This window comes from Linepithema humile, chromosome 5, assembly GCF_040581485.1.
Source record: "Linepithema humile isolate Giens D197 chromosome 5, Lhum_UNIL_v1.0, whole genome shotgun sequence".
NCBI lineage: Eukaryota > Metazoa > Arthropoda > Insecta > Hymenoptera > Formicidae > Linepithema > Linepithema humile.
The window spans coordinates 12,575,746-12,600,773 of NC_090132.1; the positions used below are offsets into that span (position 1 = coordinate 12,575,746).

The following is a 25,028-nucleotide window of genomic DNA, read 5'->3' on the forward strand; positions in this document are numbered from 1 at the left end:
AGGGACACTCTTACACAAGGCGAATTCGGAGACCTCTCTCTCCTCGGTACACGGAGCAATCCGCAATTCCGAGAGCCGAGACGGTTGCTACCACCATCACATCAGAGACTCGTTCCGTGGCAGTACAGACTTCACCGCTCAGAGCCTGCTCAGAGAGCAGTTGTCAGACGGAAGACCATTTCCCGAACGGAGTTCCACCGACGCCGGGAAAGGGGCTGCAACGAGCTAACTCAATTGAACCGTCCTTTTTAGGACCCGTTCAACACACTAAGACGCGGCCGGTAATTTCTTACCGCGCCCGTCAATTTTTCTTTTGACTCTCGGCCTTACACTTTTGCCGAGAAAGCGCCTCTGGCGCAATCAATCAAATCAAAACTTGTACATTTACTCTACTTCTCTGACGAGGAAAAATAAATTATATTTTTCTAAGAAATTGGTTTCATAATTTCAACCAAGTCGAACACAATCCATTAGGCCATACGCCCATAAACTGGTGACCCCGACGACTGGTTAAAACAAATGAGCCAATCAGAGAAGGCCGGCGATATGCCAGGCGCCGACGCAGCACAAATCGGCAGAGTATCGGTGCGAGTACCACCTTTTTGGCCGGAGGAACCAGAATTATGGTTCGCCCAATTAGAGAGCCAGTTCCTGCTGAGCGCCGTCACGTCGGATTCAACCAAATACGCATACGCAATCTCGCAAATCGAGACGAAATACATCAAGGAAATCAAAGACGTGATAACGAATCCTCCGACATGCGGGAAATACGAAGCCGTAAAAAGGGCACTCATCCAAAGGCTGAGCGACTCGCAGGAACATCGCATCCGCCAATTACTGGAGCAAGAGGAACTAGGCGACCGAAAGCCATCGCAGTTCCTGCGCCATCTAAGGACGCTCGCGGGCAACGCCGTGCCCGATCAACTCCTGCGCACGCTATGGCTGGGGCGTTTACCGGCCCAGATGCAGATTATTTTAGCGACTCGAGCTGACGATCTTCTCGAGGACGTGGCGGAACAGGCCGACCGCGTTTACGAAGTTACATGCCGAACAGTGGCAGTATTGGACAAGCCTAAGGAGACGAAATCGAAACCTACCGGCTCGCTCGAGGACCAGATACAGGCATTGGTTAAGCAGGTCGCGGCACTCAACACGCGATTAGGCCGGCAGGAGCACCGCCACAAACAGCAGCGCCACAGATCGCGCAGCTGCAGCCGGACGAAATCAAATTCGGAAGAAGACAGCGAGTTTTGCTTTTTCCATCGGCGATTCGGCAGCAAGGCTAGAAAGTGTACAGAGCCATGTACATACAAGGAGAAGAAGAAGGACAAAACGGAAAACTAGACGGTCCGGAATCAATGGCGGCAGACGGCCCGGACCCGAAACCTTGCCGCCTTGTAATAACCGAGCGACAAACGAAAGTTCGGTACCTCATCGACACGGGATCAGACATAAGTGTCTACCCGCGCTCGATGGTACGCGGACGGATGTCCGGAGCAACGCAAGCCCTGTTTGCAGCCAATGGAACTGTCATTCACACTTACGGGTGGATCGCGCTTCAGCTCAATATCGGATTGAGGCGCGCCTTCCAATGGAAATTCATCGTAGCTGACGTCACACAGCCAATCATCGGCTCCAATTTCCTCGGGCACTTCCATCTCCTGCCGGATGTAAGGAGAGGCAAACTTTTGGACGCTACGACGGGATTGGCCACAAACAGCCTGCAGAGCAGAACCGGACAAACATCAATTAAGACGTTACTGCAGGAAACAGCTTTTCACGCCTTATTGGCTGAATTTCCACAGCTCACTAGACCAACCGGAAAGACGGAATCCGCGCCGCACTCAACGATGCATTACATCGAGACAACACCGGGACCACCGGAAGCATGCAGGCCGAGGAGACTGGCGCCGGAGAATTAAAAGAAGCGAAGCAGCAATTCGATCTTTTGCTGCAAGAAGGAGTAATCGCGCCGTCCAAGAGCGCATGGGCCTCACCATTGCATATGGCACCGAAGAAAGGTGGCACGTGGTGACCATGCGGCGATTACAGGAAGCTCAACAACCGAACGGTGCCGGACAGATACCCGATTCCGCATATCGAGGACTTTACACAGGCTCTTCACGGGAAAACAATTTTCTCTACACTGGATCTGGTTAGAGCTTACAACCAGATTCCAGTAAACGCTGAAGACGTGCCAAAAACGGCAATCACCACACCGTTCGGTCTGTTCGAATTTCTCAAAATGCTTTTCGGCTTGAGAAACGCAGCGCAAACGTTCTAGAGATTCATCAATGAGGTGATACGCGGACTCGATTTCTGCTACGCCTACATTGATGATATCCTGGTAGCATCTCACAACGTAGACGAACATAAAACACACTTAACAGTTTTGTTCCAGAGACTCAGCAAGTACGGAATACAACTAAACCCAGCAAAATGCGTGTTCGGAAGAGAAACCGTAGCATTTTTGGGCTACCAAGTCTCAGCAGAAGGAACGCAACCACTACCGGAAAAAGTCGAGGCCATTCGGAAATTTCCAAAACCGATCACCGTCAAGCAGCTGCGGCAGTTTCTCGGAACCTTAAATTTCTACAGGAGATTCATTCCGGGAGCGGCCATAGACCAAGCAATTTTGAATGACGCGCTAAAAGGGAACAGACCAGGGAAAACACCAATCGAATGGAGCGCAGAACGAGAAGCAGCGTTTGAAACGTGCAGAGAAAGCCTTGCACGGGCAACGCTCTTGGCACATCCGGACCAGAAAGCAGAACTCTCCTTAACAACCGACGCCTCAGATTTCGCAATTGGAGCAGTAATCCACCAGCATGGAAAACTCGGACAGCAACCGGTGGCGTTCCTCAGCAAAAAGCTGACCACCGCGCAGCAGAAGTACAGTCCGTACGACCGAGAGCTCTTGGCGATATACGCAGCAATCAAGCATTTCCGGCACTGGTTAGAAGGAAGGGAGTTCATCATTTACACGGATCACAAACCGCTCGTGTATGCATTTCGAAAAGATCCTTTGCAGAGCTCACCGCGGCAGACACGGCACTTGGAGCTGATCGGGCAGTATTCAACCGACATCAGACACGTGGCGGGAAAGGATAACATCGTAGCAGACACACTATCGAGGACGCAGGCTGTCCAGCAAGCAGTAAATTTTGCAGAGCTCGCAAAATCACAAAAAGACGACGCCGAGATACAAGCATTACTTCAAGGGAATACGAAGTTGCAGCTTAAAGAAACCGTAATTCCCGGCACGGATATCAAGCTGATTTGTGATACATCGACGGGCATCCCACGACCATACGTCACGCAACAATTCCGAAAGCAAATCTTTAAGCATTTGCACGGACTTGCGCACACCGGGATAAAAACCACCGTCAAACTAATCACGCAGCGCTTCGTGTGGACCGGAATAAAAAAGGATTGCCGCAGATGGGCGCAGGCTTGCGTTCCCTGCCAGAAATCAAAGGTCCACCGACACACCGTTTCACCAACAGGAAATTACTTGGGGCCTACCAGCAGGTTCCAGCATATACATATGGACATCGTCGGACCTTTACCTTCGTCTCGAGGGAAGAAATACTGCCTCACAATCATTGACAGGTTCACACGATGGCCAGAGGCATACCCGATGTCCGACATCACCGCAGAAACGATGGCTCGCCTCTTATTCGAAAACTGGATTGCGCGTTTCGGAGCGCCGGCACGAATCACCACGGACCAGGGACGGCAGTTTGAGTCGGAACTATTTAAGCAATTGGCCAGACTGACCGGATCGCAACACATCCGAACTACCGCGTATCACCCGGCAGCCAATGGCATGGTAGAGAGACTACACCGGCAACTCAAAGCGGCTATCAAAAGCCACGAAACGGAAGCATGGACGCAAATTCTTCCAGTCATTTTATTAGGCATCCGCGCCGCAGTAAAAGAGGACATCGGAGCCACACCAGCAGAATTAGTTTTCGGAGAGACCATTCGGATTCCCGGACAATTTTTGGACCAAACCAGTAACGAGCAGCCAACGGACGAGTTTGTCCGTCATTTACAAGAAAAAATGAACAAACTCCGTCCACACTTACGACGCCATGGCCACCGCAGCACCTTCGTACACAAGGACCTGGCCACATCGGAAAAAGTTTTCGTCAGACACGATTGCCCGACCAGAGCGTTACAGCAACCATACGACGGACCATTTAACGTTTTAAGCAGAAACGACAAAGTCTATAGGCTATTGGTCAACGGCAAGCCAATCAACGTCTCGATTGACCGATTGAAACCGGCTTACACGTTGGACGACGATGAGCAGCCAATCGAACCAACACCAGCCGACCAACCAAAGCCCTCCGCAACCAACAAGACGAGGAGCGGCAGAACTTCAAAACCAACCGTGCGTTTCCAGGCTTAAAAACTGCCAAGGGGGTCCTGTGGCGGCTCACCGCCACACCGCTGCACTGACGCGGTATAATACGCCGCGGCGCCGCTACGTGCCGCAGGCCGTCTACGATTATGAGCTTGCGGAGACACCACCAGGTTGCGCAGGCGGTGAAGAGCTTTCTCGCGATCAAGCTTCGATCGAAGGGATATAAAAGAGCTGCTCCGCAGATCTTTACTCACTCACTCGCTTCAAGGCGAGCTCTCTCCAGGGCCCTTGAACTGAGTCGTACTCTGCCTCGGCAGAATCTAACCAGAGACACATAGTCTCGCAGTTTTCCTCACGCTGCCTCGCAAGGCGCGTAAAAAGAAAACAGAGTCCCAGCATCGGCCGCACATTTCAACCAAGCGGCCCGCGGATACTCCACTTTCGCCGTCACCTCCTCAGTCTCTAGTTTGGAAGTTAATTCCACTAGAGTTCTGCGTCCGGTTGACTCGACCACCAAGGGACACTCTTACACAAGGCGACATCCGAATTCGGAGACCTCTCTCTCCTCGGTACACGGAGCAATCCGCAATTCCGAGAGCCGAGACGGTTGCTACCACCATCACATCAGAAACTCGTTCCGTGGCAGTACAGACTTCACCGCTCAGAGCCTGCTCAGAGAGCAGTTGTCAGACGGAAGACCATTTCCCGAACGGAGTTCCACCGACGCCGGGAAAGGGGCTGCAACGAGCTAACTCAATTGAACCGTCCTTTTTAGGACCCGTTCAACACACTAAGACGCGGCCGGTAATTTCTTACCGCGCCCGTCAATTTTTCTTTTGACTCTCGGCCTTACACTTTTGCCGAGAAAGCGCCTCTGGCGCAATCAATCAAATCAAACAAAACTTGTACATTTACTCTACTTCTCTGACGAGGAAAAATAAATTATATTTTTCTAAGAAATTGGTTTCATAATTTCAACCAAGTCGAACACAATCCATTAGGCCATACGCCCATAGTGTGTATTTTCGAAGTGCATACCATTAGAATTGTAAGAAAAATTAAGTCGCTTTTGAAAATTATAAAAAATTTTATGTAACAAAAGTTACAGTTATAGTTATAGTTTCCGGAAGAGAAATTATAACTTTATTTTTGTTATAATTCTGACAATGCACATTTCAAAAATATATATTGTTAAAATAAGCGATATTTGGCATTTTTTATAAACGTTTATTTAATGATAAAAATATTGTCTTTAGTTTATATGTAGATAAAACTGCAAAATGTCCTTTGTTAGAAAGTATTATATTTTTCCTGCTTCCTATATGCATTTAAAAATAATAGCTAATTAGTTTCAACAACTTCCCATGGGACACTGACATACAGGATGAATCATCAAACGTTAGCTCCTTAAATAAATCGTAAAATACTTGCTATATGAAAAACTTATTCAAACAAAAGTTGCATGGTATCAAAAATACATATAGTACAATAATCATTTTTTTTGCTATCTTGCTTTTTATCGAGAGATACAAAGGTCACCTTCAATTTTTATAATGGAATGCCCAACATTTCTTTCCGGATTTTGATAAAGTATCCAACGCTGAGTAAAAAAATATTATACCGGATAGGGTATACAACTTTTGTGGAACAATTTTTTCATATAGCAAGTATTTTAGGATTTATTTAAGGAGCTAACATTTGATGACTCACCCTGTATATAGTTTTCTGTAAAATTTTTGTAATATATTTACAATATCATATTTCAAAAATTTCGAAAAAACAACAATAAAAATATAAGCAAATATTTATATTTCTGCTATTATAAGATGCATCCAGATCAAGGACATTACAGCTATATGTTATCCCCAGCTGTATGTATTCACTTAATATACTTTTATATCTTAGATAACGTTGACAAGAAAAATAGCAGTGAATCGGAGTATTTGCCATCTGAAGATGAACTACGTTCACTGGAATATAATTACAACAAAAAATTACAACAGAAAAAGAAAGTAGTTTTAAATACAACTGTGGCCTCAGTATCAAGTGGAGATGTCTCGATAGGAAATATTATATCTGCATGCAACGATGAAGATATGTATGTAGAAAAGTCTAATACAAAAGCGCTAAAACAAAACTATTGTTATTTCTGTTCGAAATTACAAACACAACTTCCGCGCCACTTGGAAATTGTACACCGCAAAGAGCCTGAAGTTAAAAAATTTGCCATGTTATCTAAAGGCAATCCGGAAAGAAGAAAAATAATAGATATTATTCGTAAAAATGGTAATTTCAAATTTAACACAAACTCAGAAGTTAACAATGGAAAACTTATCGTATGCAGACGTTCTAACGAAAAATATAATAAGTCTGCTACAGACTTTATAGCATGTGGAAAATGTAAAGGTTTTTTTACAAAACAAACTATACGACATCATTCTCGAAAGTGCCTTAAAAAAGATTTCAGCAAAAATAAGTGCATCATGATTATGGGCAGAAGAATAACTTGCAGAATACACCATTTGGCAAGTGAAACATTAGCGAAAACAGTATTTCCAGTAATGAGGGAGGACGAAGTAACAAGGATTATACGATATGATGAATTGATAATATTATATGCAAATAAACTATGTATCAAATATACAGCACAACACCAGCACGATATGATACGCGCAAGATTGCGCCTTCTTGGTCGATTCCTTTTAGCATTAAGAAAAATAAATACAAGTATTAAAGATTTCAAGTCACTCTATCATCCGAGAGTGTACGACGATTGTATTTCCGCAATAAATATAGTAGCAGGATACGATAAGGAAGAAAATGTTTATAAAACTCCAGCGGTAACGGCTAATTTATCTACATTGCTTAAACATGTGGGAAATCTACTTATTATAGAATACATAAAGACAGATGCTTCAGAGAAAAAGAAATTAGTAAAAGATTTTTTGAAGCTTTTAGTCGTAGATATTGGAACAAGTGTTAATAAAACTGTCATCGAAACACAGTCAGCGCACAAAAGACGTAAAAAGATGAATCTCCCGTCAATGCAAGATATTAAAAAATTGTATAAGCATTTGGAAAAAGTAAGAAAAGAGACTTACATGACATTAAAAAAGTCTTTTTCTTATGAAAATTGGGTTTCTTTAGCAGAGGTAACACTAACTTCAATCCATGTATTCAATAGACGACGGGCAGGAGAAATAGAGCGAATACTTATCGAAGATTTTAAACATTGTGAAAGAATAAATAAAAACATGTATAGCGACATATATGAATCATTATCAGAAGAGAATAAAAAAATAGCAGAAAATTATAGTCGATTCTGCATAAGAGGGAAATTGGGACGTACCGTGCCTGTATTATTGACGAATGAAATGCTGAAATGTATTAACACGATTTTACAATTTCGTAAAGAAGCCGAAGTGCCACAAAAAAATCCGTATGTTTTTGGACTACGTGGTTCTAATAAAAATAGATACAGGTATCTTAGAGCTTGTATTTTAATGCGCAAATTCGCACGAGAATGCGATGCAATTGAATCATCAAGTTTACGCGGTACGATTTTACGGAAACACGTGGCAACTTATTGCATACAATTAAATCTCTCTGATATCGATGTTTCTGATTTGGCTACATTCATGGGACATGCAGAAAAAATACATCGAGAACATTATAGACAACCCTTGGCAAGCAGAGATATTCTTAAAATATCACAATATTTAGAGGCGGTCCAAGGTAATGCACAAGATTTGAATGAATCTTCATCAGACAGCGAACACGAAGAAGATGAAGAAAATGAAAAAGTAGAAGATGATAATAATAATAATAACGACAACAATAATACATCGACGATGTATATGGACAAAGAGAATTTATCTTTAAGTAATTATATTAGAGCTAATTTTTTATTTTTGCTTAACTGAAAATATACTAGAGAAGAACTAAAGATGTTACATAATATTTTTCACATTATCGAAAAATGACAATATTTAATTTTCTAGTTACGCACGGTTTGATCTCGAAAAAGAAACATTCCATGTAATAACTGTGTGCTAATGATTTCTTGTTTACTAAATACATTGTTTGCTGGAAGATTTCAAAACTATTAGAATATTATTAAAATATTATTCGTAACAAGTTCAATTTTTCACCTTGCGCATGTTTATTCGAAACTCATTTTTAATTGCGACAAAATATTTATATATATATTTCAGACGTACCCTCACATAATACATCTATTGATGGCATAATAATTGAGAATGAGATACAAAAAAATAATAAACGGAAAAGATCCAGTAAATATTTTACTTCGATTAAAATTTATATTTTGGTTGTGCGCATTATTATTATTTATCAATTTGTTTATATTTATATCTATTTTTATGATTTATCATCTATCAATTTCAATATGTATATACATTACTTTAATATATATGGTTTTTCTTCTAGCATCTCCTTATGGCAAAACCAAGAGGACGCGCTGGACAGAAAAAGAAAAAGAAACAGTCCTTCAAGCATTTGCTATACTTACATATGGGCAATTTAACGCTACCGTCTTTACGAGAAATTCAAGAAATAAAGAAAAAGTACAAATGTTGATCTTACCGAACATCGCCGCAAATAAAAACATGGATACACAATAAGCAAAAAACTCTACGGCAATCTACATATGAGTGATGTCATTATGGTAATTGCAACTGCTTTAATTGTTGTTTACTACAAGATATTAATTTTTATGAAAAATGTTTAGTTTTTTTATTATGTAATTAATTCAAACATGCCTTCAAATTGATAATTTTCATGTATTCTTTCAGGATGTCATGGATGTCACAACAAAACGATGACTGAAAATTAATTAGTAGTACTGCAAACAGGCGCCGCGGAACTGGGGGGGGGGGGCAGAGGGGGCGACCGCACACCCAGAGATAATTCAGGGGGGGAGGGGCGTAGCCCCCCTGAAATTTTTCTGTTTTCTTCAAGTATTTTATGACCAAAAATATTGAGTATCAAATATTTACATCAAAGATGAAAAAATGGGTTATTTTTTTCTTTTTTCTTTTTTTTTTGCTTTTTTTTTTTACTATTTACTCATTCAATTGAAATACACTATATAACAAAGAAAAGTAAGCGCATTAAGTTAATTAGAACAAAATATTTTTTGTACATTTATACTACCCACTAAGTGGCCTATTATTTGGTGTTTGAATGGAGTTACATATATATACATATTATGAATATATTATGTATCCCCTTTATAAATTTTGCCCCCTCAGATAAAAAATACTTCCGCGGTGCCTGACTGCAAGCAAAAAAATCATCTTTTAATTTTACATTGTATTTTTATTCAGTCAATGCATTTTGAAACATTATTTTCATTTTAGAATACTACTATATTAATGTAATACAATATTATATGTAATTAATAATTATACTGCACCTTTTGGCAAATAAAACTTTGGTATTGCTAAAATAACCAAATTTCTTCCAGTTAGCATAAAAGTACGTTTACTCAATCACATCATTTACTTCATCGGAAAATTATAAGATTGGAAGAGAGTGAGAAGGGGGGGGGGGGGAGGGGGAGGGAGGGAGAGACTCTCTTACATATAGTATTGAGTTTTTAGTATTAAACATATCGATATATTATGTGTATTTAATAAGATTATATTATAATTTGGAGCAAGCATTTTTTATACTTTTTATAATGATTATAATACAAGAAGTATACAAACGCAACGTAAGTCTGACAATTTTCCAATTATTATTCAATTTCTTTTATCTTTAGTGAGATTTAGATTTAAAATCTGTATTAAATATATATAATGTTATATTTTATCATAAGTATAAGATTATAATGCAGTATTGCTTTTTATTTTTATATTAGGTATTAATACAAGGTAGGATCTGTCGATGAAAATACACATAAAGAGACAGCAGCACAAAACAAAGCTATATACATATCTTTTGGAAACGAAGACACTCGAATACAATTAGGCGAGTTTCTTTAAAATTGAAAATCATGATTACTATTTTATCGTAAGTATTTAATAATAATATGTTCTTGCTCTTTACTTTTATAAATAAAAGAGATTAATTAATGATTGAAACACTATTAGGCATATATGTTGCGTATACTCTATATATACTGTTGTATTAAAAACACTAAATAAAACACTTGCTTTTAATTATAATGTATCTTATTACATACACAAAAGAAATTGTTTCATGTTACTAAAATAACCATGTTCCTTTAAGCATAAAAGGATGCTTATACAATCACACTTCTTCGAAAGAACAAGACTTGCAAGACTTACAGATCCGCTTACAAAGCACAAGAATATCACTTGAACCTCCTTACATTAAAAATAATCAAAATATAACATAAATATGCAGCGCAATATTAAGATCTCATTCGTACCGTAATCTTATCAGAATAAATGTCATTATCAGCATTCAGTCTTGCTTTACGTGGAATAAATAGTCAGAAAACATTGTAGCGTATGTTTCTAACACTAGTATATGTTGCATAGGAAAAAATTGCATTATTTCCAGCAAAACTACAGATTTCACCACTGAAAATAAAAGAGATTGATAAATGACTGAAATACGATGAAGCATATGTGTTACATATACTTTATATACGTATACTTGTATTATAAACAATTAAACAAAAAAAAACACTTGCTTCTAATTATAATGTATCTTATTACATTCACTTAAGTACTTACCCCGTGTTGCTAAATTAATCATACCGGGTGTTTCAGACCACCCATCCCACCCTTTTAAAACGTAGGGATGTGCTTGTACAAAAAAATGGCTGAGACGAAATTTGCATGATTTCGAGGGATCTATCTGATGGTGACCTTAACTTTGACCTCGCAGTTGATTTTCAAGGTCATTTGAAGGTCAGAGTTATTTTTTAAAATGAAAACTCCTATTTTTGATTCCAAAATCTAATAGCTGGTGTCAAGAGCTTTTCAAAACACTATAATGAAGTTATTTTTCATTAAGTACTTTTCGAGTTATGAGGCTTGTAAATTACAGTATTTTGACATAAAATACAAAATATCTTGTAAAATATTCAATTTTTGGGAATCTTACCTTAATACTTTTATGCATAAAATAATGAGACGAATCAATTGGTATAAAGAAAACACATAGTTGCTTTCAAGAAAAAATATGTAGTTTGCAACATGCAACTGCATACTTTTTCTTGAAAGCAACTATGTGTTTTCTTTATACCAATTGATTTGTCTCATTATTTTATGCATAAAAGTATTAAGGTAAGATTCCCAAAAATTGAATATTTTACAAGATATTTTGTATTTTATGTCAAAATACTGTAATTTACAAGCCTCATAACTCGAAAAGTACTTAATAAAAAATAACTTCATTATAGTGTTTTGAAAAGCTCTTGATACCAGCTATTAGATTTTGAAATCAAAAATAGAGGTTTCCATTTAAAAAAATAACTCTGACCTTTAAATAACCTTGAAAATCAACTGCGAGGTCAAAGTCAAGGTCACCATCAGATAGATCTCTCGAAATCATGCAAATTTCGTCTGAGTCATTTTTTTGTACAAGCCCAGATGGCAATGCCTGATGATCAGATTTCATCACGTCATGATCTTCAGATTTTTACTTCAAAATTATGTATATTTTGTAATCATATTATGATGATACATATCATGAACACGAATTAACGTACATATGAGGAAAAATGTGTCCTTACATATTGAGGTTAAATTGTCAACTCATGATTATCACAAACTGATTGCAAGAATTAACAGTTATGTATTATAAATTGTACGTTTATTATTTTCGTCATTATTATATATTATAGAGCTCAAGCGCATGATCTCCATAATCAATTTTGCATAATGATAAAATGTTTTATGTTTACATTTTTTTAATCTGAAATATTTTAATAAATATTAAAAAATTTTTAATGGTTAATACATATTAATAATAATTAAAAATATATATTAATATTTTTTTATACTTTTATATAAAATTTCGGAATAATATTTATATATACATACATATTTTAGTATTTCTTTACAAATTTTTATTTCCACATTTCTGAAATAATTTTGATTACTATTTCTAATTACGTGAGATAACCGTCACAAATAAATAAATAAATAGATAAACAAGAATTAATTCGATAGCAGTTAATATTATTGATTACTTTTACTTGCAATTATATCTATATTTAAAAAAATGGTATTTAAATGATTCATTTTATTAATTTTTGTTTAAATATGATAATTTTTAGCACCACATACGATAAGCGCCCTCTCAGAACCTGGGAATTCCGGAATCCGGAACGCTACATGGCTGCAACGCAGCAACAGTCTCTTTCTCTTCCGACTTCCGACTTCTCGAGAACGTGCCCTGCCATGAATTAAAGGTAATTACTTATTATTTATTTATAAATAAATATTTTTATTATTAAATTTATCAATAAATATTTGAAAAAATAATAATTTTTACATATTTTAAAGATATACTATATATAATTTATTTTATATTGCTGTATGTAAAGAAAAAGTTGGGTTATGTCTGCAAAAAGCACGTTGCATTTGTAAAAATTATTTTCATTATAATTATTTCAATTCTCAATTTAATAGATAAAGTTTCTAAATCCATCAATTTTTACTTTATAGGAATTAACAAGGGAAAAAGCACGAAATCGCGAGGAACGCTTATCGGCACTTTATGCAGCTCAACTGGCTAATCAAGAAGAACTACAGAAGAAAATAGCGCAAAAGCAACAAGAATCCGCTAGACGGCATGTGGAGAATATTGAACACATTCGACAGCGCGCGGTTAAAATCTTCAATTTTAAGATCGGAAGAAGTACCACCTACTCTTAAATCTTATCCCGCTCAAAAACAATGTTCCCTATGCGACACGATTGTAAGTTTTTTGGTTAAGCAACGCTATTTTTCTCTTTTTTACGAGATATTATATTATTTGCATTATTTTCTTACAGATATCTAACGAAGTGCATCTTTTGAGCCATTTGAAAGGAAAGCCGCATCTTGAAGCAGTACGAAATGCGCATGATAATCGCGAGCCATCGCGAGATGAACTTCAACGATTTAATATTGCGCAGATACGGGATGTTCCAATCACCGTAGTTAATAATAATAACGCGAACAACAACAAAGTTGCGAAAGAAAAGCAAAAGGCACTGAAACGCCGATGTAGAAAAATAAAACAGCGCATGAGTTTACGCGGTCAAGAATGGGAAGATAAACACAAAAATGAATCTAATCAGAATTTATCTACCGAATCAGCCAATAAAGCCAAGTTTAGATGCAATTTAAAAGAGTTAGATAAATTATATAATAATCATTCCAAGTCTGCGTGGACGACTGTGGCACTTACTGCCTTGGAGCGCTGTTTAGGTGAAATTGTTCGAGCTTTCTCTAAATCGGTAAGTCCCATAATGAAGAAATCGCTATCTTTTTTCATTATTTCACATAATTACATTCTGTCTATTCTGTTTCAGTGTCCATTTGATCAAGATGCTTTCAAAAGTTTGAATAGATTTGACACCTTAACAAACTTGTTGAATCTAGGCTTAAATACACAAAATGTGTCGAATAATTTATGAAATAAGTAAGTATATTGTAATTTGGTACTAATAAAAGTTTTCAATTAGTATTATAAGATATTTTCTATTTATACTTAACATTTTAGGGCTATCATATCGCTATGTCGAATTTACAAAGCGGGTATTGGTGGAAATCCTGCGAGCACAGAGACTATTTTTAAGCAACAAAATTCTCGTTATTTTGGACCTACTTTTACAACGTTTAGAGGTAAGTTCGCATTTATTCTATGTAGCTTTAATAGAGATTATTAGAATAATTGTTTTCGTGTGATTATTTCAGTCTAATAATTTATAATGGAAAAACGAGCAGAGATGAATATATATTTATCTTTTCAATTTTATCCATTTTTGGCTAAATAAATTGCAATAAACAAAAAACTAAGAAATAATAATTTTAAATATAACACCGAAATTGAGAAAAATCTTTCGGTGTACTCTACTAAAATAGCTGAAGCTATTTGGAGGCTTCTTTCATATCTCTGTATCGCATTTGTCTTTCATTATTCTTTGATAATGCTCAATTCGGTTTAAAATTAAAATCAATAATTGATTAGAGTTCTTCACATTGCTTTTTATGCTTTGTCATTCTGTGCTTTTCGATAGAAAATTTTTAGAATTTTGAGTCTTGTGTTGCAAAATATAGTTTGAATCAACATCTATCCCTATTTACCCGATACATGCTGCCATCTTAAAATTAAAGAGTTAATTCTAGTAGGAATCAATAGCTCTCCGGATAATTGTACTAATTTTTTTTTTAATTTTAGCAAAAAAATCGATTTTTACAATTGAATTAATATCTCGTATTTTATTTTTAGTTCTTTGTTGTATAATTATGCCTAAAAATTATCGTAATAATTGTCATTTACGTCGAATATCAATATCGAAATTTTATATTTTGTATAAGCAATAAAAATATTTGCAAATTAAACTTTAAAAGTAATCAAATAAATAACGAAATTGTGTGCATTGCTCAATTTCGAACAAATTTTTACAAAATGGCTTTAATAAACCAAGAGTCTTAAAATATGAAATTACTTGAGGATTAGTTCATAATGAAACTTTTAATCATATTTATTTTTCATTATTGGAAAGAACATATAAATTTTTCTTATAAACAATTTTTTGAGTAAAAACGATTCTTATCAAATTTTTAATTTTTTAAATCTATATTTTTTAGTTCTGATTTAAAAAAAAAGCGACTTAATCTAGAAATATTTTTCAATTAAACATTTTTTTATCGAATAAACTATTCTTTAGGAGAAATATATATGTAATGTTATATGCTCTCTATCCGTAATGTGTTTTAATTGAAAGTTATCGAATGAAAATTTTCATTTCTCGGTAAAGTTTCGGGACGTAAGCCAAGGTACACGTTGATATTCGAATGCACATAAGCACGTCGTCTTCTAAAATGAGTTAATGTGAAAGATAGGCATGTAGATAAAGTTTCGAAAAGTTACATATATTTCATTGAATGTCCTGTTTCCGAACATGTTCATTTTCTCTCGAAAGCTAAACGACAAATTTACAAATCCAAGCAGTTTGCGCATCACATTTACATATCCGCATCTTTATTTCTAATTCTCAATAGATGTGTCCTCGCAAGAACGCATAACTTATGCTCACATATGTATAAATATCAAACATCAATACATGCTAATTATCACAGAATCATTATTATATATTTTGTTCTTTGTAAATAAAAAATGATGTAATCTTTAAAAAAAAGATAAATTAATGAGTACTTATAAAATATATGAGTTCTCGTGGTTTTCGCACAAATAAAAATATGTGCGTATTTATTATAAATATATGAAAATAATTAAATACTTAAAATTCTAGTGCTTGTGTCTGACGGCTGAAGGAAGTTGATTGAGCAAATACCGTACAGCGGAAGTACGGAAATTGACAGCGTTTATTATGACCGCTAAGAAATATTTAATACGTATCACGTTCCGTCTTCGCAAGTTCAACTGACGTAAGTGTACAACGTTACCATTTTACATCATTTGTTTCACACGTAGGTGTTATATTTCTGTACCGCATGCACATTTCGATGAAACTGCAACTTTCAAAATTACCACTTTCAGTGTCTAATATCATTGAATATCCGACCTTCTCGTTTTGTTCAACAATTTTAACGCAATCAAATAAAGATTTATGCGATCGTGCAATTCCATGAAAAGTGAAAGCTTATCCAATCAAGTCACGTACATTTTTTAAAATATCTTGATAATTTTTTGCAATAACAATAACTTTTGCTAATCTGTAAAACAGCAGAGAAAAATGTTAAACGTATACACATCTAACACATTTTCTGGAATAATTAGTCAAAATTGCAGGTAATTTTCTTAATTATTTTGGAGTAAAGTTTCTTTTGCGGCAGAAATAAGACACAAATAGCTTTAGCGTTAAAATAGAAAGTCTTCTGTCAATAAAAATCGCCGAGAATGCAAGTAAATGATAAATCTTAATATCCTATTTAATTCAACGGCGGTCACATGTCATTACGGATATGTACACCGCCGAAAACGACTGCTAATGTTTGCATAACGAAACGCAACGATCGGATCCGCTGCTTAAAGTAAAAGTTTGAAATCCCTTGGAAGATATCTTATATGTTTGTTTTTGCTGCTACTCTGCAATTACACGTGTATAAATGTAGAATGTAAATTTTTATTTAAATATTATGCATATATAGATTGTGTTCCTAAATTCCCTATCAGTATTGAAAATTTATAGTTTATGGCTGCGATCGAATTGCTGCTACAAATACTTCGTTATCTCTCTCTTTCTCCTCCCCCCTCTCTCTCAAATAATAAAGCATTTAAAAGCATTTGTAGTAGCAACTCCATTGTTGCCTGTTATGAATATTATTAATTGAAATGCTTTTGTTTTATGGTGTAATATTGTTTTGTTTTTATTTTCAATAAATGCGAAACGCTTTTACAAATGAAGAAAGCGTCTTTCCGACATAGTCGCGGTGCGATTAATGAAGAAAACTGTTTATTGTAAATTTTATATTTTTATAGATATGTATATATGTTAGAGTTTTGCGATCAATGTAAGTATCTCGTGTATGAAATAAGCAAGCCCTGCCGATTATGCGTTTCAATTATAGATTTATTATAAAAACACAAGTCAACGTTATACATGAGAGAGAGAATGGAAGTGACCACAGAACACACGCAAAAAGAAAAGGAAGTACTATATGTGTGAACCATGTTACAAAAACCAACCTAACTATTAACGATACTACCAACCTCTCAAACTAAAACTTTACCATAGAAATCTAAATAACATAGAGAGGTTACTCATACAAAAATGTCTATAATAATTGCAATATCCAACACTCCTCCTCAATTATTACAAATATATAAGCCACAGCCTTCTCGCAGTTCTTTTACTTTGGCTGCTCTCAGTGGCTTCGTCAACAGATCCGCAATCATGTTTTCGCTTGGACAGTATGAGCAGGAGATGTCACCTTTCTTCATGTGGTGTCGAATAAAGTGTCTTTTTGTGTCAATATGCTTAGTTCGATTTGACAGTCTTTCCTCTTCAATGAATTTCAGGCAACTCTGATTGTCCTCGTAGATAACTGTTGGTGTCTTGATATCGACGTTGAAATCCCGTAACAAGCGTCTCAACCATATTGCCTCCTGTCCAGCTTCGCAAAGCGATATGAACTCCGCTTCTGTAGACGAAAGCGCCACACATGGTTGTTTTCTACAACACCAGCTTACCGCTGCTCCAAAAACGAAGAAAATGTGACCGCTGTTTGACTTGCGGTCCTGTTTATTTTCTGCCCAATTGGCATCTGCGTACCCAATAAGTGGTGCATCTACGCTGACGCTACCAAGCTTCAGTTTAAAATTCATCGTGCCCTTTAAATACCTGACCACACGTTTAAGCTCATTCCAGTCTTGCTGCGTAGGTCCACCTTTTGTGCTAAAATGCTTACGCTAGCAGATATATCTGGCCGCGAAATAACACTGACATATAGTAAACGGCCAATCAATTTTCGATATTTATCGGTATCTGGCAAAATATCAGATTCGTTTATATCTTTTCCATAATTGCTGTTCATTGGTACTTCTGAGATTTTAGCGTCAGTCAATGAAAAATCTGCAATTATCCCTTTAATATATGTTGATTGACTGATATTATATATTTCGTCTGCATCTTTAAAAATTTCAAGACCGAAATATTCTTTAATTGGGCCTAAATTTTCAATTTGAAATTTTGACTTCAATATTGACTCGACTTCTTTAATGAGTTTGTGTTTCCTGCTCACAATGATAATATCATCGACATAAACGAGAATATAGCACCAATCATTATTAAATTTCTTGCGATACATACAGGGATCTGCCTCACCTTGTAAAAATCCTGATGATGAAAGTGCTGCATGTAATGTCTGGTTCCAGGATCTGGCAGATTGTTTTAGACCATATAGACTTTTGTTTAGCCGACATACCGAATTGAGTTGATCTTCCGTTACGAATCCAGGAGGTTGCTTCATGTATATTGTTTCGTTTATAGTTCCATTTAGAAACGCTGTTTTGGCATCCATATGGTATATTTCCATATTATTTCTTGCTGCCAGTGAGAGTAACACGCGAAACGTTGAATGCTTCACGACTGGTGCAAAGACTTGGTCATAATCTTCACCATATTTCTGTGAATAACCTTGTGCGACCAGTCGAGCCTTAAAGCGACGGATACTCCCATCCGCCCCACGCTTCACTTTGTAAATCCATTTGCAGCCAATTGCCTTCCTATCACGGGGTAATTCCGATAGCTCCCATGTCTGATTATCCTCTAGAGATGCCATCTCCTCCTGCATTGCTTTAATCCACTGATCCTTAAATGAACTAGTCACAGCCTCGTTGTAGCTCTTTTGGCTCCTTTACTTCATCGTGAACGACATTTATTTCGTTTATCAGACGCTTGGGTGGTATGCCCTTTGTGCTTCGCTCCGATCGTCTTAATGGAACGATGTTAGTGGTTTCGTCGTAGCGTAACCATAGGCTGAATGATATGTCGTGTCTAGATCCTCTTCTTCGCTATAATCCTCTTCATTGTTATGATTCTCTTCATCGTTATGATCCTCTTTATCTTGATCTGATTTATTTATCGGTTCTCCATCCGATGACATCGTTCTTGTGTAAATCTCAGAGATCTCCTCTTTGATATGAAATTTCACATCTCTGCTAATGACTACCTTTTGTGTTGAAGGATTGCAACATCGATATGCCTTTGATTTATCATCATAGCCGACTAGAATCATCAAAATAGCTTTCGGATCTAATTTTCGACGTTTTTCCGTATGGACGTAGACGTAGCATTTTGATCCAAATGACTTAAAATGACGAATGTTTGGTTTTTGACCAAACCACCCTTCATATGGAGTAACTTGAACTGACTTCCACGGTAAGCGATTTTGAATGTAATTCGCCATCATTACAGCTTCTCCCCAGAATCGATTATCTAATTTTGATTCAATAATCATACAGCGTGCCATTTCCATGAGCGTTCTATTTTTACGCTCGGCCACGCCATTCTGCTGCGGGCTATATGCTGTGGTGTATTGAATTTGTATACCATTTTTGTTCAAATATTTGACGACTTCTTTACCAGTATACTCGCCACCTCTATCAGAACGAATTATCTTCGGTCGTTTATTAAACATCGTCTGGACCAATTGTATATATTCTTTTAGTTTATTGAACACTTCTGATTTATGCTGCAACAAGTAAACAACGGAGAATTTAGTGTGGTTATCAATAAAGGTTAGTACGTACCTTTTTCTTGATGGTGTCATTGTTTGCATGGGACCGCAAACGTCTGTATGGACTAAGTCCATAACATCCTTAGATTGTTTCTCGGTCGCTTTTGGGAATGGTACTCGTGTCATTTTACCTTGTTGACATGTATCACACGTCTCATTAATGGGACAATTTACAATGTCAGCACCTTTGACATATCCATCTGTAGATAAACGTTTTACAATCTCCAAATCACGATGTCCACACCATTTGTGCCATTGGTGTATACAATTCTTCGGATGACCTCCATCAATAGTTAATAGTACCTTATTAACTTCTTTTAATACGAATAAGTTGTCTTGTAAAATTGCTGTAGCAATTTGTACTGCGACGTGAACTAGCCTCGGAATTACGCCAGATCCGAGGGAGCACGCCCAATGGAAATCGGTACTCGAGGCATCGGCAATAACTGCTCGACTCGGTAACTTACGGTATCAGAAGCAGATGCTTAATTCGGTAACTCGCGGTACTCCACGCTCGTCGGGAGTAAGGTAACTCGCGAAATCGGCAATAACTGCACGATTCGGTAACTCGCGGTACTCCACACAATTCGGGAGCAAGGTAACTCACGCGATAACGGTAACCGGAAATGGGCGCCAGGTGCGAATAATCGCACCGCGGTATCGGTAACTTTAATAGTTCTCAAAATTTGCTCGGCCGCTCCCCGCTCAGTATGGCAGAGGGGCGCAGTTCTTTTACTTAACGTAGATATCTGGAGTGAGAGGCGAACACAAGGACAACTCAATACTTAATAGTTAACAATAATGTATTTCCATAATTTGGCTTACAAGGGTAAAGATGTGCAGCGTTCGGCCTGAGCCGATACGGCGGAGACGGTTCAATGCGGTAGCAGGGCCATTCGCCCAATTACTCGATAACAAGAATAAAGTTAGACAAATACGCGAAATCACGGAGATGCGATCACGATAGTTCGCCGCTGATCCGACTCTATCCGGTAAACACGGAACTTATACTCTGATCATTCGATACGGCCGGTAAAGGCCAAATAAACAGACTTTAAGCGACGGGAGCCTAACGGCCGGGACTGAGATGTCGCGGAACGGCTATTTTTCGCGGGCTTTCCCGTTTCTCGCCGAGACGCGAACTTGGCGGTAACCGCAATCTCGCGGAGAACGTTCCCGGATCAAAATCCGCCCGCAGACATTCACGGTACTTCCGGTACGGTGATAACGCGGCAAACGGTAACGGAGCGGTATCGCAAGAAAACGGTAGCAATCGGTTTTTCTTTTCTTTTAAAAGACGGTAACGGCAGGACGGTACGGTAACTAAACGAACGGTAACGAAACGGCAACGAGAAAAGACTGTCGGCGCTGAATTCCCACAAGACAGAGAGACTGTTACGCGATATCCGGGGCCGGCTGGACATGCGGTAATTGAGCGTAATTGAGCGCTCACGATATCAAACACTACGGTTAATGTGAGAGACACTACATATTAAACGAACTCACGCTACCAGCCATCACCGGACGGAACTCTACGGCTACCCGAGAGGCGGCTTACAACGATTGGACGTCCTCGGCGTCTTCGGTGTCGTCGGGTTGAGTCCCTGATGTCGTCCTCGCGCACTTGTGTCACACCGAACAGTGACTCTTCTCGGCTATGCCTCTAGGTCCTTCCAGATTCGCGTCGCCTTCCTGCGCATCCTGCCGATTTTCCGAAAAGGGGGGCCCCTGAGAACCGCCCACAGTTCATCCAGGGCGCCCCCTTCCGCTCACTGTGGTTTCCTCAAGTCTTTCGGCTGATAACGTGTCGGTAAGTCGATGTTCCCGGAAGAGACTGGTTAGGCTGGCCGGGCCATACTCCGGTCCTTCCGGGTGCAGCATCTTCGGGGTCCTCGAAGCCGTCTGCAGCCGGGCGAGGTCCGCTGCTGCGTGTCTTTGTGTTGCTTTTGACTTTGTGGCTGAAACCAAAGCGGAGTTAGATAGGGCTTGGATGGCGGAGGCGACGGAATCGCGGTACCTGACCTTTTTCGTGGGGTCACTAACGCGTGGCCCCTGCGGATGATCCCCCGGTGTCCGCCTTCCCTGGCGATGCTGTCTTCGCCCTGAGGCACAAAACACGCAACGCCGCCCGCACGGGGTCTCGCCTTACAACTCAAAAACGGTATTACGGTACAAAAACAGGAATTACAATACAAACGACGCGCAAAAATTGTGGAGTCTCGCGGGTTGCTCTCTCCACGCGAGGAGCAACACCAGGGCTCCTTGCTCCCTCGGCCGGGCTATCGCCCTTGTGACGGCGCTCGAAAAGCGTCACGTCACAGTACATTTTGATACATGATGTTACAATATTTATCGGAAACAAAATTGAATTTGAACCCATTTGCCACAAGCTTACAGACCGACAACAAACTTCCATTAATTGAGGGTACGTACAAGACGTTTTGAATCTTAATCGATCGCCTTTTTCCATCATTGTTTACTACATGAATTTGTACTGTACCGATTCCCTCAACTGCCACTCGTTGACCATTTGCCACGAAGATCTTCTCCTGATGATTCTCGTTAAATTCTGTGAACATACTTTTATTAGATGTAACATGTGATGTCGCACCTGAATCGACTATCCAACCATGGCTAATTCTTGAAGTTAAAAATAGGAAATCGCTTTTCTCCGATGCTTCTACTAAATTTGCTTGTTGCTTGCCGTCACTGCTTTTTCTTTTGTCTTTTACTTTTTCTTTCTTGTCTTTCAAATACTTTTTGTACTTTGGGCATTTAGGCTTAAGATGTCCTTTCTCCTTGCAGAAGAAGCATATGATGTCCTCTCGATTTTTAATTGACGCGTTTCTACTTACACGTAAAGCCATCGTGCCATTTGTTTCACTAGAAGTTTTATTCTTACGTTTGTTCCATTCATCTAATAAACGCTGCTCTACTACGGCCGTTGTCAAATTGGTTTCTCTTGACTCTAACGCTGTCACCAAAGTATCATAACTTTCTGGTAAACTACCTAGTAGAACTGCGACATGCCAATCTTCGGTTTTTAGTTCCTTACCGATATCGTTCATTTGTTGAAACGCTTCGGCTATGCGTGTGACGTGCATTTCCAGATCTGCGCCTTCTTCTAATTTCATATTTATAAGACGCTTTATTAGTCGAACCACACTGTTAGCGTTGCTCTTCTCGTGATACGTTTTCAGGGCCTCCTATGCAGATTTAGCAGTTTTCGCGTTTCGAATAAGTATCAATTGCTCATCTTCCACATTCAATCCGATGGTCGCATATGCAAGAGAATCTTTCTTTTTCCATGCTTCCGTTTCAGGATTCGGTGGATCTGCTATAACGGTTTCCCACACACCTTCCTTCGTCAAGAGTAATTGCATCTTGAACTTCCATACGAAATAGTTCGTATTATTTAGTTTGGTTATGGCGTACTTTGTATCCATGCTGCACGTTTTCCTGCTGTCTTATTTCAATACTGGGCCCAAAACCTGTTAGAGTTTTGCGATCAATGTAAGTATCTCGTGTATGAAATAAGCAAGCCCTGCCGATTATGCGTTTCAATTATAGATTTATTATAAAAACACAAGTCAACGTTATACATGAGAGAGAGAATGGAAGTGACCACAGAACACACGCAAAAAGAAAAGGAAGTACTATATGTGTGAACCATATTACAAAAACCAACCTAACTATTAACGATACTACCAACCTCTCAAACTAAAACTTTACCATAGAAATCTAAATAACATAGAGAGGTTACTCATACAAAAATGTCTATAATAATTGCAATATCCAACAATATATTGTACATATTATATATTGATTTATTTTGATTATGTTACAGTGTTACAAGAAGAAAAAAACTTTTGAGCTTGCCGAATCATAACTGAGCTTGAATCGTACTTCAGTGAAATCATCCGAGGATTGTATACTTGAAGTCAGGATTTTATAGATTTCCCAGTAAGAAATATTTTCATTTTCTCTCTTATATTTGATACTAAAATAATTGTATCTTATAAGATATATAATATAAAGAAATTATTTTTTTTATATTATATAATATGGCAGATAACTTAAAATATAGTAAAAGTTTTTTGCATAAAAGTATTTCGCAAAAAAAAAGACAAATATTATTTTTAAGATAAAAAAAAAAATACAAAAAGTGTAACAATTTGGTTGAAAATTGTAATAGTAATTTTGGAAAATCAAATTTATTGTCTGTGGCCAATAATTTGGCAGATGAAGACAATGACTTAAATTGTTCAAAAATATCACATTCAAATATAGAAGAGAAATCAGAATTAGATTTTAATTTAGCATCAAAGTCTTGTTCAAGATCAAATTTAGCTGCTAATTGTAATCTAGAATTAGATTTGTTTGTTAATTCTAGTGAAAGATTAACTAGTCAGTGTTTATTTACTTCTGCTTTGCGTAATGTTTTTCTCATGCATAATATAACACATGTGCAAGGTGATGCTATTTTACGTACTTTGAGGTCGCATAATTGTTTGTCGTATTTACCATGTTCAACAAGAACTTTTCTTCAAACACCAAAAAAATCAAATTATGATATTTTTCCAATAGGTTCAGGTCAATACGTTCATATTGGTTTTCAAATAACCCTTCAACAAAAATTAGTGTGCATACCTAAAAATAAATTACCTGTTGAAATAATCATAGATATAAGCACAGATGGTGCAACATTAAATGGATCTTTACAGTTTTGGCCAATACAATATAGAGTAAGAAATATAGAAAATAATAAACCTATAATAGCAGGAGTTTATATTGGAAAATTAAAACCATGTGATCCTCATAAATTTATGCAACAATTTGTTGATGATGTTCTACAAGTCATACAAAATGGTGGAGTTTCCATGAATGATAGAAAAATTCCTGTCCGTATTAGATGCTTTATTGCAGATGCACCAGCAAGAGCATTAATTTTAAATCATAAGGGTCCCTGCTTAAAAAATTCGATAAGAAATGATAAAAATAGATTAACATTTTATTGAAACTGTATATAAATTTATCGTAAGATATCAATTCAATCAGACACAAGTTTTTGATGAGATAGAAAAGCTATCAATTCCTATCGTTTTAATATCTAATTAAATCGTATCTTCTTTAAACGTTTAAATATTTATCTGAACGTATATGCTTTTTTATATTTAAACTATCTATTTATAGAATTTGATCAGCCAATTATGCATCTATATTATTCAATACACGTTATC

The 25,028-nt window shown here is 37.4% G+C and overlaps 3 protein-coding genes across 3 annotated transcripts; all 3 read left to right on the top strand.

Annotated features, from left to right (window-relative positions):
• The first annotated feature begins 519 nt into the window (after positions 1 to 519).
• LOC137000165 (uncharacterized) lies at positions 520 to 1,344 on the top strand. The gene has a single exon (XM_067356116.1). It carries the CDS (start codon positions 520 to 522, stop codon positions 1,342 to 1,344), a length of 825 nt encoding a protein of 274 aa, XP_067212217.1.
• Positions 1,345 to 1,358: 14 nt separating this feature from the next.
• Positions 1,359 to 1,922, top strand: LOC137000166 (uncharacterized). Its single transcript, XM_067356117.1, has one exon. The coding sequence runs from the start codon at positions 1,359 to 1,361 to the stop codon at positions 1,920 to 1,922; it is 564 nt and encodes a 187-aa protein (XP_067212218.1).
• Positions 1,923 to 10,630: 8,708 nt separating this feature from the next.
• Positions 10,631 to 23,760, top strand: LOC136999886 (S phase cyclin A-associated protein in the endoplasmic reticulum-like). Its single transcript, XM_067354789.1, has 6 exons — positions 10,631 to 13,294; positions 13,371 to 13,817; positions 13,893 to 14,002; positions 14,084 to 14,205; positions 15,840 to 15,975; positions 23,636 to 23,760. Exons 1-3 carry the CDS (start codon positions 13,169 to 13,171, stop codon positions 13,995 to 13,997), a joined length of 678 nt encoding a protein of 225 aa, XP_067210890.1. The 5' UTR covers positions 10,631 to 13,168; the 3' UTR covers positions 13,998 to 14,002; positions 14,084 to 14,205; positions 15,840 to 15,975; positions 23,636 to 23,760.
• Positions 23,761 to 25,028: the final 1,268 nt, after the last annotated feature.